We start from the raw sequence: 16,428 nt of genomic DNA on the forward strand, positions 1-16,428 counted from the left end.
CTCGAACTCGGAGTGGAAAGGTGGAAAAAACAGCAGCAGCTCCTCAGAAAAAACGGGGGAAGGGATCCAAGATGGCCACCGACAGAGCTCCAGAGGAGTGGAAACAGTGGGCCCAGGAGCAACAAACTGATCTCCTGCGCTGCTTTAAAGAATTCAAGGATGAAGTACTGAGCTCTCTGCAGGAAACAAACAGAAGGCTGTCAGAGATTCAGTCCACCCAGGGTGCTGCCATCAAGAAGTTGCAGACGCAGGCCATTGAACGAGAGGAGGAGGCCGTGGTCCTCGTGAGTAAGGTGGAGGGGCACGAAGCACTCCACAAGAAGTGGCAGGAACGCTTCGAGGAGCTGGATCACCGCATGAGGCGGAAAAACCTGCGGATCTTGGGCCTTGCGGAGGGGCTGGAGGGATCGGACCTGACAGCCTATGTGGCTGTAATGCTGGGTTCGCTCGTGGGGGCCGGGTCTCTCCATCTGCCCCTGGAGCTGGAGGGAGCACACAGAGTACTGGCCAGGAGGCCTAAGGAGAATGAACCCCCGCGTGCGGTGCTGGTGAGGTTCCACCGGTTCAGTGATCAGGACTGCGTGCTGCGCTGGGCCAAGAAGGTGAAGAGCAGCAATTGGGAGAATGGGGTAGTGCGGATCTACCAGGACTGGAGTGCGGAGGTGGCTAAGCGGCGGTCCGGATTTAATCGGACGAAAGAGGTGCTTTATAGAAAAAAGATAAAGTTCGGAATGTTGCCGCCCGCGCGCCTGTGGGTAACTTATTCGGACCGGGACTATTATTTCGATTCTCCGGAGGAGGCGTGGGCCTTCGTGCGGACGGAGAAACTGGACTTGAACTAGGGGTTGGGGGTTGCGAGGTCGGCTGTAAGATATTAGTGCTGGATTCGGCTGTTGCTGTGTTCTCTTTCTCTTCTGTTTTTTTCTTCTTGTTTTAGTACTTTTGCAATTTTGATATGGTTATTTACGGAGGGGTTGTTCTGCTATGTTTTTGTTTTTGTGCTTGGGGCATTGTTTGGGCTGTGTATCTTGAGGGGAGAGTCGGGGGGGTATGTTGTATTCTATGTCGGAGTAGGGGTATGGAGTGGGGCTGATATTTGGGAGCTGCGTCAGAAGGGTGTGGTGGGGCAGGGCAAAAGCGCGGGCTTTCCTCTGGTTTCCCGCGCTGCGGGGCTGGGGGGGCGGAGATGGTGACGGGGGAGGTGGGGCCTTAACTGGTTCTTCCCCGCGCTGGAGCGGTGCCAGGAGGAGGGATAGATTGGGGGATGATCCCACTTCGGGAGGGGTCGGGCTATTGGCGGGAGTTTCCGGGGTCAGCAGAAGTTAGCTGACCCACGGAAGTACAATGGAGGACGGTTCGCGGCTGGGAGGGTTCCTAGCCTGGGGGGGAAGGGAGGGGGGGAAAGGGGAATACCGGGTTGCTGCTGGTAGGGTCAAGAAGAAGCTGGTGGGGGCTGGGGGGACAGAGGTGAGGGGTTGTCGCTATGGGGACGGGGTCGAGCAGGGGACGCTGGCCTGGGGCGGGCAGTCGACGGGCTATGGCTAGCCGACGGGGGAGGTGGGGCGGGTCGCCCTCTGATCCGGTTGGTCACCTGGAATGTGAGAGGGTTGAATGGGCCGTTGAAGCGGTCAAGGGTACTGGCTCACCTGAAGGGGCTAAAGGCGGATGTGGCAATGCTTCAGGAGACCCACCTGAGGGTGGCGGACCAGGTCCGCCTGAGGAAGGGATGGGTGGGGCAGGTTTTCCACTCGGGGTTAGATGTGATGAACCGGGGAGTGGCGATTCTGGTGGGGAAAAATGTGTTGTTTGAGGCATCGGAGGTGGTGGCGGATAAGGGGGGTAGGTATGTGATGGTTAGGGGCAGGCTACAAGGAGAGAAGGTGGTACTGGCTAGTGTGTATGCCCCAAATTGGGACGATGCGGGCTTTATGAGGCGTATGTTGGGACGGATCCCGGATCTGGAGGCGGGAGGCCTGATCATAGGGGGGGACTTCAATACGTTGTTGGATCCTTCACTGGATCGGACCAGCTCTAGGACGGGTAGGAGGCCGGTGGCGGCCAAGGTACTGAGAGGGTTTATGGATCAGATGGGTGGAGTGGATCCATGGAGGTTTGTGAGGCCGAGGGCACGTGAGTACTCTTTCTTCTCCCACGTACATAGGGTCTACTCTCGGATAGATTTCTTCGTGGTGAGTAGGGGACTGATTCCGAGAGTGGAGGAGGCCGAGTATTCGGCCACTGCAATCTCTGACCACGCTCCGCATTGGATAGAGTTGGAAATGGGGGAGGTGCGAGACCAACGTCCGTTGTGGCGGTTGGATGTGGGGTTGTTGGCGGAGGAGGAGGTGTGTAGGAGGGTCCGGGCAAGTATTGAGGGGTACCTTGAGGTGAATGATACGGGGGAGGTTCAGGTGGGGATGGTCTGGGAAGCCCTGAAGGCAGTAATTCATGGGGAGCTGATATCCATCCGGGCACACAGGGAGAGGAGCGAGAGGAGTGAGAGGGATAGACTGGTGGGAAAGATGCTGGAGGTGGACAGGAGGTATGCAGAGGCACCAGAGGAGGGACTGTTGGGGGAGAGGCGCAGCCTGCAGGCTAAATTTGATTTGCTGACCACTAGAAAGGCTGAGGCACAGTGGAGGAAAGCACAAGGGGCAGTGTACGAACATGGTGAAAAGGCGAGTAGGATGCTGGCTCATCAGCTCCGTAAGCGGGATGCGGCTAAGGAGATTGCTGGAGTGAGAGACAAGAGTGGGAATGTGGTGCGGAAGGGGGTGGAGGTGAATGAGGTCTTCAAGGACTTTTACGGGGAACTGTACCAGTCGGAGCCAACGGGGGAGAGGAGGGGAATGGAGAGGTTCCTTGACAGGCTTTCTTTCCCGAAGGTGCAGGAGGAGAAGGTGGAGGGGCTGGGTGCGCTGATTGAGCTGGAGGAGCTAGTTAAGGGGATCGGGCAGATGCAGTCAGGGAAGGCACCGGGGCCGGATGGGTTCCCGGTGGAATTTTATAAAAAGTTTGTGGACCTAGTGGGCCCCTTGCTGGTGCGGACACTCAACGAAGCGTGGGAAGGGGGGACTTTGCCCCCGACGATGTCACGGGCGCTGATCTCGTTAATTTTAAAGAAGGACAAGGACCCCCAGCAGTGTGGGTCATACAGGCCCATATCTCTCCTCAACGTGGATGCTAAGGTGCTGCCAAAAATCCTGGCCACCAGGATAGAGGACTGTGTGCCAGGGGTTGTGCACGAGGACCAGACAGGTTTTGTGAAGGGAAGGCAGCTGAACACGAATGTGCGGAGATTGCTGAAGGTCATTATGATGCCGGCGATTGAGGGGGAGGCAGAGATAGTGGTGGCGCTGGATGCGGAGAAGGCCTTCGATAGAGTGGAGTGGGGGTACCTATGGGAGGTGTTGGGGAGGTTTGGATTTGGTGAAGGGTTCATTAGATGGGTAAGGCTGTTATATGAGGCCCCGATGGCGTGCGTGGCTACGAATAGGAGGAGGTCGGAGTACTTCCGGCTTTACCGAGGGACCAGGCAGGGTTGCCCCTTGTCCCCCTTGTTGTTTGCACTGGCAATCGAGCCGCTGGTGATGGCATTAAGAGATTCAGAGAGGTGGAGAGGCTTGGTGCGAGGTGGAGAGGAACATAGGGTGTCGTTGTATGCCGACAACCTGTTACTGTATGTGGCGGACCCGGTGGGAGGGATGCCGGGAGTGATGGAGTTACTAGCCGAGTTTGGGACCTTCTCAGGTTATAAATTAAACTTAGGCAAGAGCGAGGTGTTTGTGGTGCACCCTGGAGACCAGGAGGAAGGAATTGGTAGGCTCCCGCTTAGGCGGGCAGGGGAGAGCTTTAGGTACCTGGGGGAGCAAGTGGCCAGGGACCGGGGGACTCTCCACAAGCATAACTTTACCAGACTGGTAGATCAGATGGAGGAGGAGTTCAGGAGGTGGGACATGCTGCCATTGTCGTTGGCGGGGAGGGTGCAGTCCGTCAAAATGACAGTGCTTCCGAGGTTCTTGTTCCTTTTTCAGTGCCTGCCCATATTTATCCCCAGGGCCTTCTTTAGGAGAGTGACCGGCAGTATTCTGAGCTTTGTGTGGGCACATGGGACTCCGAGAGTGAGGAGGGTATTCCTGGAGCGAGGAAGGGATAGAGGCGGGCTGGCGCTGCCCAACCTTCTGGGGTACTATTGGGCAGCCAATGTGTCAATGGTGCGTAAATGGGTGATGGAGGGGGGAGGGGCGGCGTGGAAAAGAATGGAGATGGCGTCATGTAGAGGTACAAGCCTGGGTGCCATGGTAACGGCACCGTTGCCGCTCTCCCCCAAGAGGGTTACCACGAGCCCGGTGGTGGCGGCGACCCTAAGAATCTGGGGACAGTGGAGACGGCATCGGGGGGAAACAGGGGGCTCGATGGAGGCTCCACTGGGTGGCAACCATCGGTTCATCCCGGGGAACACAGATGGGGGATTCAGGGGATGGCAAAGGGCGGGCATCAGCAAATTGAGGGACCTGTTTATTGGCGGGAGGTTTGCGGGCCTGGGGGAACTGGAAGATAAATTTGGCCTTCCCAGGGGAACATGTTCAGATACCTGCAGGTAAAGGCGTTTGCTAGGCGGCAGGTAGAGGGATTCCCTTTGCTGCCCTCGCAGGGGACGATGGACAGAGTGCTTTCGGGGGTGTGGGTAGGAGAGGGGAAGGTGTCTGACATCTATAAGGTAATGCAGGAGGTGGAGGAGTCGTCAGTGGAGGAGCTGAAGGCTAAATGGGAGGAGGAACTCGGGGAGCAGATAGAGGATGGGACTTGGGCGGAGGCCTTGGAGAGAGTCAACTCCTCCTCCTCGTGTGCGAGGCTTAGGCTCATCCAATTTAAGGTGCTGCACCGGGCCCATATGTCCGGGACTAGGATGAGTAGGTTCTTCGGGGGTGAGGACAGGTGCACCAGATGTTCGGGGAGTCCTGCGAACCACGCCCATATGTTCTGGGCATGTAGTGTTTATTCTGTAACTTTATAGTGTGTTAATTTGCGTTGTTGTTAAAATGCTGGGTTGTTCATGGGGATGGGGCGAATGTATATGATTGTTAATATTATTGTTATTTTCGGTATTTTACTAAGGTGCGTTATTGTTGTATAAAATCAAAATTTCTCAATAAAAATTATTTTTAAAAAAAAGATATAGAACAGTACAGCACAGAACAGGCCCTTCGGCCCTCGATGTTGTGCCGAACAATGATCACACTACTCTAACCAACGTATTCACCCTATACCAGTATCCCAACAACCACCCTCCCCCCAATTAACCTTATTTTTAGGACACTAAGGGCAATTTAGCATCGCCAATCCACCTAACCCGCACATCTTTGGACTGTGGGAGGAAACCGGAGCACCCGGAGGAAACCCACGCACACACGGGGAGGACGTGCAGACTCCGCACAGACAGTGACCCAGCCGGGATTCGAACCTGGGACCCTGGAGCTGTGAAGCATTTATGCTAACCACAAGGCTACCGTGCTGCCCTTTAATTCCAGATTTTTACAGAATTCAAATGTCACCATCTGCAGTAGCGGGATTTGAACCCGGGACCCTCGATCATTACCCTGGGTTCTTGGTTTACTAGTCCAGCGACAATAGTATTTTTCTATGTTCTAATACCACTGTGCCACCACCTCCATTTAAAACGCTGCTTGGAGAGAGAGATCCTGTCAGGAATCAGCCTGCAAACTTGTGTCAGTGTCAGACTACTGCTTAACCCAACAGCCGATTGCAGAAGCAGTTATTCAGCTCACAACCTCTAGAGAACACTCCAAACTGACTGCCACACACCTGGCCCCTCTGAATACTGCAGCATCTTTATCTCAAATCCCATTACCTAATTCCTTAAGTTTAAACATGTCTCCCATTATCTACTCCCCAGAAATCACAACACAACCCATTCGGGCTCTTTTAAACATAAGCATGGTTTGAAATAACAATGATCTCACTTCTATGACACCTTAATTGTACATCCTGCAGTCTGTCTTTCTTTAAAACAAGGATTTTAAAAAATATAACTGCACCAGATGTATATAATACTATGCATACCAATTCCTTATATTCATCACAAAATAAACTAGGAAATAGAATGTGGTAATACTTAGTCAGAACAATGGAGTACATTCCCAGAGATTACACTCATGTTTTAGAACAAAATTATCTGCCATATAATTTTTGCTGACTTCAAATGCACACTAAGATGGTTAAAAAGAAAAGTAATAAGAATAATGTTGGCATTAAGAGGATGAGCTAGGAAGAGAAAGTGCCAGAGGAGTAGCAGGACATAAAGATGTGATCCTCTCATAAGAGCAGGATTTTCACTTTTCACCCCAAGAGCATTCACATTTGGCAAATCATCTTCTGCCACTTAGCTACCTATTACATACTCCCTCCACTACATATTACTCCTTCCCTCTTATTTCAGCTTTCCTGAAGCAGCATGTTCATTTTTCACTGCAATGTCATCACAGTAGGCCATTTATGCAAGCATTCATGGACCGACAGGCTAAATTAATGTCTTCCGAACAGGAGCAGAGGAAACTGGACGGTGGGAGGAAAAAAATGTTTTTTTTGTATTTCACATCAAAGATTCAGGAAGTTGAAATAAAATTTCATGAAAAACTGCTGCTGAGAAAATTGAAACCCCATTGGAGAATAATTGTTCAACAACTTACCTATCGATGTTTTCTGTGGTTCATTGTCGTTCGATAAAATCTGTAGAAATAGATTTTAGGCACAAATACTGAAAGCAATACAAGTGCACACATATCATACAGGTATTCTAAATAGCATATTTAAATTAAATGTTGCAAGCAATAACTGGGTCAACAATATTAAAAAGATGGAAGGAATAGTTAATTTCCCCAAAATTACATCTCTGATTTATACCATGTGAAAAATTATGCAGAATTCCCATCAAGGGCAAAACCTTAAAGTGGCTGGGCGATCTGTACACCACGACTGACATTCAACTTTTCACATCATCTTTCCAATTTCACCGAGAAAGACTGACAATATCAATGACAAATTTGAAGGCTGTTTATGTGATGTGACGTTCTGTTCCCAGAGATACTTATATGCAGCATATGTCATTTATGATTGACAGCAATTGTTAAGAGACACCAAATGACCTTCTCATTTGTCTGGATTAGATTCAAATATGAGAGAGAACTGGGTATAACATAAAATCAAATCAAAACATCCTTAGATCTATTCTGCACTTAGAGCATTATTTATTCTGTTATTTTTCTAAGTACGGGACAGTTTTTACAATATCTGTCATTCATTACAGAATTTCAAACACATGTTAATTAGAATAAATGAAAATACTATCAAAATACCAAGTATGGCACAGTAGACAATGGTACAATGTAAAAAGAATAACTTCCAAAAATAAAAATGTTTTTAATTCAACTTGACTGCAGATAACTATCAAAGTAAAACAAAAATGATCTTAGAAATTTTCATAAAAATGCTTATCTACACCTTCGATTCCACTAAAGACAAAGTTAACAAATCAAAAACAAATCGAAGCACACATCAGCAATCAAGATTCTGTTTTTTCAATAGGTGCATGCCTCCAGAACTAGATGTTCTTTTAGAATCAGCCAGCCCACTGCCATAGATTATTAATCCTTTCTGCCCAAAAAGAGAAAAATGGCTAAATATTCAGCATTCACCATGTGACATTTAGCACAAGTAATATTTCTGAATATTAACCAACTTGAGACAAAAATTGTTGAATTAAAAAAATGGCTATTGGCAAGCAGCCTTTCAGGTGAGAATTTTGAGAAACATGTGACAATATCGTACAAGTAATGTTGTACAAATATTACACAGAAATCAATGTTTCTTGATGCAAGTTTGATTTCACAACTATTTATTTCAGAATGCTTCCAGGATAAATTTCATGAAGCCTCATTCCCCTTTTCAACATCAACACTAATGAGGAGTATACTGATCAAATTGCTCGAGATAATAGCAGTTCTGCAATTCTAGTTGAAAGTAATAGAAATGATTGAAATTTCAATGAAGTGACGAAAAACAAACAAAAATTGCATTACCATTTACAATTAGCTCAAATGAAAATTATACCAATTTGAGTAAACAAAACCTTCACAATTATTTGGTTAAGAGTGAATTTATGATTGATTATAAATATATCATGTTTTAGCTATATGAATTCTTTTCTACTATTGCACATCCAGACATCTATGTGGGCATGAAATATGGCTATACCTGTGATGATGTGTCATATTCCTTTGCAGCTACTGAAGTAATGTTGAAACTCAATACTAGAGCAACAAAAACAGAGTAATTAGTGTAGAAAATTCAGTTTCGGTGCTTACAACAAACAAAAATAGTGCATTGTTAGATTTACGAGAAAAATGGTGTTGGACAGCAGTACACTGCCTATCAAAACAAAAACATTAACTGATTCTTAAAAGCACGAGAGTGACGGGAAGGCAAAATTTATTTCGACAAAAGAAGAGCAAAGATTTAATCTGTGTAACCATGCGATCTTTTTGGATTGCAATCCACAAAAGTCATAATTATGCTTCATACATTCTTGATATTTTATTTAAGTGAAAAAGCCTACAGTAACGCAGCTTCATTTAGATAAGTTTTCAAAATAGTCTACTTGCACTAGCTAGACTGCTGTGAAATCAACCAACTGTACAAAATATGTTCATAGTGTGAGACATATCTTGAAGCATTCCGTCTGTTCCTGCCCATTTCATTAAATCTTGGAAGTAAAGGCACAAAATATGTGATCCCTTCACTACCTGCTGTGCAGATGGAAATTTTCACTGAATTCATTTAACAATAACATTTCTCTCCTAGGAAACATCCCTGCAGTTGTAGATGACTTCATTCAAGGACATCTTAGTATTGCTTTGGTTCAGCAGCTTATGTATGTTTTGCTCATATGAAGAGCTAACAGACCGCTATAAAAATTGAATGATTAAGTTGTATCAATCCATATATGCATTCATGTTCGTTCTTAAACATTCAAAATAAAAGCAACATGTGTTTAGGCAATTTTTCTAAGATACATATAAACTTGAACTACATGAACAGCAAACTCTTACAGTACAAGATCTCCAAAACTAATCACCCCAATATACAAATAAGAGCCCAAAATTCCTTCAGACACAACTTTTAAAGATTCAACTATTCTCATAAAAATAAGACTGGAGATGTCGGAAATCTGAAGTAAAACAATAAGTGCTGGAAATACTCAGCATGTCTAGTAGCATCTGGGGCAAGGGAAACAGAGGCCAGAATTTTCCGGTTCCTCCAAAGTCAATGAACGTTTGAATGGCTCTCCGTATCCACTGCAGCGGGGCCAAATATTCCAGCCAAAATTACTATTTTGGAGGTAAATATGACTTCTTCAGAACTCGAGTTCTGAAGAAGAGTCACATTCACTCAAACCTTGACTTGTTTTTCTCCCACAGATACTGCCAGATCTGCTTTTCCAGCATTTTTCGTTTTTATTTCAGGCTTCCCCTGTTCCATCCTCCACTAAATTAAGCTTATCTAAAAACTATGCTTCCCGTATCTTAACTCATACAAAATTCTGTTCACTGGCCTATATTGGCTCCTGGTCCCCCAACGATTGTAAATTCTTATCTTTATGTTCAAACCTGTACATGGTGTTACTATCTATATATCCTCCTCCTGTCTTGCAATCCCACAAGTGCACTGAATTCCTCCAATCAGATTATTTTATGCATGCCCGACTTCCTCTGCCACACCACTGGTGACCATGTGTTCACACTTCTTGGTCCTAAACTATGGAATTCCATCCAAATCCCTCCCTACTTTTCTTTCCTCCTTTAAGAACTACCTTTATGGCCAAGCTTTTGGTCATCTATCTCAACAACTCCGTCTTTGGCTTGGTATAAATTTTTCTTCGATTACACTCCTGTGAAATCCTTGAGATATTTAACTACATTAAAGCCAATATATAAGTGCAACTTGTCAAAACATCCTGATCTTCCTTCTGTAAGAATGTCCGCAGTCTACCTGTTGATATAGTTTCCCCCTACCTCGCAGCCTGCTCAGATTGAATGAAAATGTTTAATCTCAGCATCCTGTTTAATTCTAAGCAGTGCTTCAAACCACACATTATATCCATCACCATCCATCAAGTATTTCCTAAGTATGTGCTGAACATCAGCCATAACTCACTTCCACCGAGGTGAAGCATTTCTAATCTCCAGGCTCTGCTGGTTTAGCACAGTGGGCTAAATAGCTGACTTGTAATGCACAACAATGCCAGCAGCACGGGTTCAATTCCCGTACCGACCTCCCCGAACAGGCGCTGGAATGTGGCGACTAGAGGTTTTCACAGTAACTTAATTGAAGCCTACTTGTGACAATAAATTATTATTATTATTCAATAGATCTCATCAGTCTTACGAATTCCACTGACATAAGCTCCAACTCATGTACCAATTTACACTTCCCAATCACATCTGAAAATCGCTTATTGTCACGAGTAGGCTTCAATGAAGTTACTGTGAAAAGCCCCTAGTCGCCACATTCCGGCGCCTGTTCGGGGAGGCTGTTACGGGAATCGAACCGTGCTGCTGGCTTGCCTTGGTCTGCTTTAAAAGCCAGCGATTTAGCCCTGTGAGCTAAACAGCCCCTTATCTATTCACCAATCGATTTTAAAAACCCTTTCCTCATTTACAATTCTATCCATGGTCTTGCCCCACTCTTCAATTCTGCAACTCCTCCTGCCTTATATTAACTTGCTCCCTCTTCTTCCAACACTGAAAAGCTGATCTCCCCACTTCATCATCATTGAAATATCACTCAGCCACGATAGCCTTGCATGCTGGATTCTCTTCCTAACCCTTCCAATTTGCTACATATCTTCACATTTAAAAGATTTGTCAAATTTTCCTTAATTTATGTCTTATTATTTCTTCATTTGTCTCCTAATTCTCACTTGGCGCTCATTCACTTTCCCTCCCAAACCCCAAATGACCATTGAGTAATTGATAATGAGATAACAACACCCTGAATTTGTTTTTGAAGCTCGGGGCATTTGCTGTTATTTATACATGAATGTTAAAGAAACGTTAAGGTCAAATACACAGTTGAATACAAATACTCAGAAGTTGCTGTCTCAGCTGAGCTGCTCTGCCATTACCTTCACATAAACAACATAATTCTGTCAGCCTCACCACTGATAAACCTTGCATGTTGTGAAGTTGCTGCGTTTGTATGATAAGGGTAAACTAAAGTTATTGCAGATATTTAGTGCACATACCCATTTAATGGTTTGGTACCTATCAAGTAAATTAGTAGGATGAGTATAAAAGAACAACGAAAAGTACAGCACAGGAACAGGCCCTTCGGCCCTCAAAGCCTGTGCCGACCATGCTGCCCGTCTAAACTAAAATCTTCTGCAGTCCGTATCCCTCTATTCCCATCCTATTCATGTATTTGTCAAGATGCCCCTTAAATGTCACTATCGTCCCTGCTTCCACCACCTCCTCTGGCAGCGAATTCCAGGCACCCACTACCCTCTGTGTAAAAACACAGTAGGACAAGGAGATAAGATTCTTTGCCCACTGAACAGCACTGAGAATCAGTGCCAGAGAGATTGTGACTTAAAGCTTCATTTCTTTTTTCCACAGTGACCGAATTTTAGAGCAAATCAGTTGGCAAAATTCACCATCGATCCATGTTGTCTTTGTGCTTCTAATTTCTCCTTAGTTACACACCATCCATGTGATTTCACTCTCTGCTCATAACCCCTGTCCCTTCTTCGTTTTTTCTTAAACTTCCATTACGTCTTGAATTTTGCACAGTGGGACTTCTCAGTTCTGGCCATCATATTATGGGATTTGACAACATAAGAGACGGAAGAGAGATTTAAGAGGATGTCACCAGAAACTGAGAATTTTAGCTGGGACAAAGATTATATAGACAAGCGATGTTGTTTTGAAACAGAGAAGGCAGAGGAGAGACATGGGCCAGATCTTCCTATTGACGGTCGACAGGGCTAGAAGATCCCTGTGGCTGGTGAGGCCAGACCATCCCAGCCTTAACTGAACAAAGAACAAAAAAAATTACAGCACAGGAACGGGCATTTCGGCTCTCCAAGCCTGCACCGACCAAACCGCCTGTCTGAACTAAAAAACCCTACCCTGCCGGGGACCATATCCCTCTATTCCCATCCTATGACTGTATTTATCAAGATACCTCTTCGATGTCACTATCCTATCTGCTTCTACTACCTCCCCCGGCAAGAGAGCAAACCAAGTTTCTCCAACCTCTCCATAGCTAATGCCCTCCATACCAGGCAGCATCCTGGTAAATCTTTTATGTACCCTCTCCAAAGCCTGCATATCCTTCTGATAGTTATGAAGAGCCTAGATAGATAGGTCTTATCTCCTTTAGGAAAGGGGTCAATAACCTGTGACATAGATTTAAAGTATTTGGCAGAAGGATCAGAGGTAGGTTGAGGAGGGCCTTTGGGGATGGCCAGGGCTCGGGAGAAGGGGGGTTAGGACTATGGACCAAGAGCTGTAAAGTGAGATTAGGCTGCAGAGCTCTCTTCTGCCAGCATAAACTTGCTGGGCCAAATGGTCTCCTTCGGGGCCTACATGTCTATGTTTCTGTATTCAAACTGTTGTTTCCAATAGTTGTGCCATTTACATTCATGGTACTGAACCTGGAGAAGCTGATCTAGGAGTCGGTGGCATCTTGGGGGAAACCTGGAAAAGTCAGGGCATTTTCCATATTTGTGACACAAAATCCCGTTCAGCATCCTGAGCTGTGTAGTAATATAGCCTGGAACCCAGTAATGCAATTTTATATGTAAGAACTTTTCCTATTTGGTGGTGCATTATCAAAAAAAGCAACTTCACTTGACAAATTTCCTCCTTATTGTAAATTTTTTGTGTGTTCGCAAATCAGCAGATGGCACAACCATTAGAAACAACAGTTTGAATACAGAAAGATAGACATGTAGGCCCAGAAGACCATTTGACCCAGCAAGTCTATGCTGGCAAAAGAGAGTCTGCAGCTTAATCTCACTTTCCAGCTCCTGGTCCACAAAAGCCCAACATTTGGAGAAGAGTAGTTGGTGTGTGCATGCCCTACGTGAGTGGAAAAGTACCTGTTACAATTGCTGGTCAACTAAATGTGGCATCATTTGTACCCTTGAGGAGGCAGTTAAGAGTCAACCAGATTGCTGTGGATCTGGAGTCACATGTAGGCTAGGCCAGGATGGCAAATTTCTTTCCCTAAAGGACGTCAGTGAACAACAATCGACAATGGCTTCATGGTCATCATTTGACTTTAAATTCCATATTTTTATTCAAATGTCACCATCTGCAATGGTGGGATTTGAACCCAGGCAATTACCCTGGATCTCTGGTTTACTAGTCCAGTGACAATACCACTACACCACCGCCTCCCCATGCATATGTATATTGCGATTTTGAAGTTGCAAATGAGTTCCATCTGATGAGAATTAAAATTTGTATCCAGTATCATACCAACAAATGCATTTTTTAAAACCTTGTTTAAGGTAAGGTGTACTACCAATCTGAATCGAGTAAAAGCAGTGAGATTCACAGGTGGAAAAAAAATCTCATCTCGGTTACACTGCGTACGATTGTTGGGAATGGGGGGCGCGATTCTCCCAAAGGAAGACTGAGTGCCGACGCCGGAGTGAAACCCGGACTGTTTCACTCCAGCGCGGAGGGCGCTCCTCGCCCCCTGTTTCCCCCCCCCCCCCCCCCCTCTCCCCCGGGGGCTAGGAGCGGCGTTGCAAGAAACCCGGCCGCTGGCCCTTGACGTTTGCGTCAAAGCGGTGTGCCGAGAATGATGCGGCCGGCGGCACCTAAGTGACGTCAGCCGCGCATGCGCAGGTTGGCAGGCTCCAAACTGCGCATGCGCGGTTGCCGTCTTCCCCTCCGCTGCCCCGCAAGACATGGCGGCTTGATCTTGCGGGGCGGCGGAATGGGAAAGAGTGCGTCTCTTAGAGACGCCTTCTGGAGGTGACTGGCCTGCGATCGGTGCCCACCGATCGTCGGGCCAGTCACCTCCTGAGCACGCCCGTGGTGCTCGATCCTCCCTCCGCCCCCTCCCCCCGCCCCCCCCACAGGCCCCACACTTACCTGTCGCGCGATGTTCACACCGGCAGCGACCAGGTGTGGTTGGTGCCGGTGTGAACCGGTCGGGTTCGTCAGGCCGCTCGGCCCATTCGGGCCGGTGAATCGGTGGTCGCCGGCGTGGGGAGCGGAGAATCGGGCCCGGGGAGTTTGTCACAAGTGACGAATTCCCAGGATTTGCATTAAATGCTGAAGCAGTGAAGCCAGAAGGTGAACTTTTTAAAAAATAATTACTGAAGCCATTTGTATCAGAGAAAAATCAAATTACCTCTGATAATCAACGCCCATTCCTGTAAAAATGCTATAGATAAGTTTTAAGTAGCCATATAGTCCAGCCGCAGCGATTGCTAAAGCTTTAAATCTCAACACTAAATTTTTTCAAAAGTACATTTTTAATCGGCTGAAGAGAAAATGCTCTGAGCACTTCTCCTTTAATTGAAGAATAAAAGTTGGTGGCAAAAAGCCGCATCGTGGGAGGAAGTGTTTGTAACCCTGGGTGTTGGGAGGTTTGAGCAGCATGGCACTGTGTGCAGTCAACCCCCACAGAAACATGCCGCCGCTCCAGCTCAAAGGGGCTATTTACACCGCCTTGGCTCAGGCCCTGTCTTGGGAATGGGTGGGAAATGCACAAAGCCCCCTCCACCCCTGGTTCCAGGCCCCGCCAACTCTCGGCACATTCTCTCCGATCGCGAGTTCTGTGCCAACACATGGGCTGTAACACTGCCGAGCCGCTTAAAACTGCAGCTCCTTCTGACTCCCTGAAACTATACAGCCGTGCATTTCCAACCTCGCCGTTTACAAACCGGAGCAGCGTCAGGGCTCTCCGCGGTTTCTGTTCGGCTATCTGCAGTAAGAAGGGAAACTTACAGAGGAGCGGGATGAGCTGAGCCCGCACGGCCAGCGGCGGACAGCTGTCAGTCACCATCTCTCCGGCCAGCGAGCAGGGCGAAGCTTCTGCAGGATTTCAGTAACCCGCCACAAACCGATCACAGCCAAGAATAGGAGCGCCCTCCACAGTCCGGATAATCAAGCCTGCAACGTGAATTTTACAGGAATATACATATTCCTATATTAACCATTAAAAAAACAATAGACCGTTTCAGAGTTATTTTGTTTCACAAAAGAGTGCAGGAAAAAAAAGAAAGTCTGCAACATACACTCCTGAATTGTGTACATTTTAACTAACTTTGCATTAAATGTAACTAACTTTGTACCACTTGGAGGAAGCACTGATGCTGGCAGGGGTGCAGAATATAAACTGGGTGGGTAACTTCAATGTCCATCACCAAGAGTGGCTTGGTAGTACCACCACAGACCATAGTTAGACAGGTCCTAAAGGACATAGCTGCTAGACTGAGTCTGCGGTAGGGTGGTGAGCGAACCAAAAATGTGGAAAAACATTGACCAATTACCTGCCATAGATATATCTGTCCATGACAATATTGGTAGGCGTCAGCACCACAGTTCTTGTAGAGACAAAAGTCTCCCATCTTCACATTGAGCATAACCTCCATCATGTGTGGCACTACCACTGTGCCAAATTTTTCATAGAATTTACAGTGCAGAAGGAGGCCATTCGGCCCATCGAGTCTACACCGGCTCTTGGAAAGAGCACTCCACCCAACCCCATACCTCCACCCTATCCCCATAACTCAGTAACCCCACCCAACACGAAGGGCAATTTTGGACACTAAGGGCAATTTAGCATGGCCAATCCACCTAACCCGCACATCTTTGGACTGTGGGAGGAAACCGGAGCACCCGGAGAAAACCCATGCAGACACGGGGAGAACGTGCAGACTTCGCACAGACAGTGACCCAGCCAGGAATCGAACCTGGGATGCTGGAGCTGTGAAGCAATTGTGCGAACCACTATGCTACTGTGCTGCCCCAAACGGTACAGCTTCGAACAGATCTAGCAAATCAAGGGTGGACATCCATGAGGCACTGTGTCAGCAGCAGCATCAGATTTATATTCAACCAAAATCTGTGACCTCATGGCCCAGCTTATCCCTGACTCTACCATTACCAATAGGCTAGTGGATCAACCCTGGATCAATGGAGACTGCAGGAGGGCATGCCAGTGACAGAATCAAGTATTTCTAAATATGAGGTGTCAACCTGGTGAAGCCAGAACACAGGACTACCTGTGTGTCAAACAGCAGAAGCAGCATGTGATAGAGCTAAATGATTTCACAACTAATAGGTCAGAAAGGCTCTGCAATCATGCCACATCCAGTTATAAATC

At 46.9% G+C, this 16,428-nt stretch overlaps 1 protein-coding gene across 1 annotated transcript in view; it reads right to left on the bottom strand.

The window, feature by feature from the left end:
- Positions 1-15,199, bottom strand: part of b3glcta (beta 3-glucosyltransferase a) — a 258,971-nt gene extending 243,772 nt beyond the window's left edge. Inside the window, exons 1-3 of the mRNA XM_038818599.1 lie at positions 15,048-15,199; positions 8,275-8,330; positions 6,711-6,750 (exon numbers count right to left, since the gene is read on the bottom strand). Of these exons, the coding sequence (XP_038674527.1) occupies positions 6,711-6,750; positions 8,275-8,330; positions 15,048-15,105 (154 nt within the window). The 5' untranslated portion in view covers positions 15,106-15,199. The remainder of the gene's footprint in view (positions 1-6,710; positions 6,751-8,274; positions 8,331-15,047) is intronic.
- Positions 15,200-16,428: the final 1,229 nt, after the last annotated feature.

Source organism: Scyliorhinus canicula, chromosome 14 (genome assembly GCF_902713615.1).
Source record: "Scyliorhinus canicula chromosome 14, sScyCan1.1, whole genome shotgun sequence".
Classification (NCBI taxonomy): Eukaryota; Metazoa; Chordata; class Chondrichthyes; order Carcharhiniformes; family Scyliorhinidae; genus Scyliorhinus; species Scyliorhinus canicula.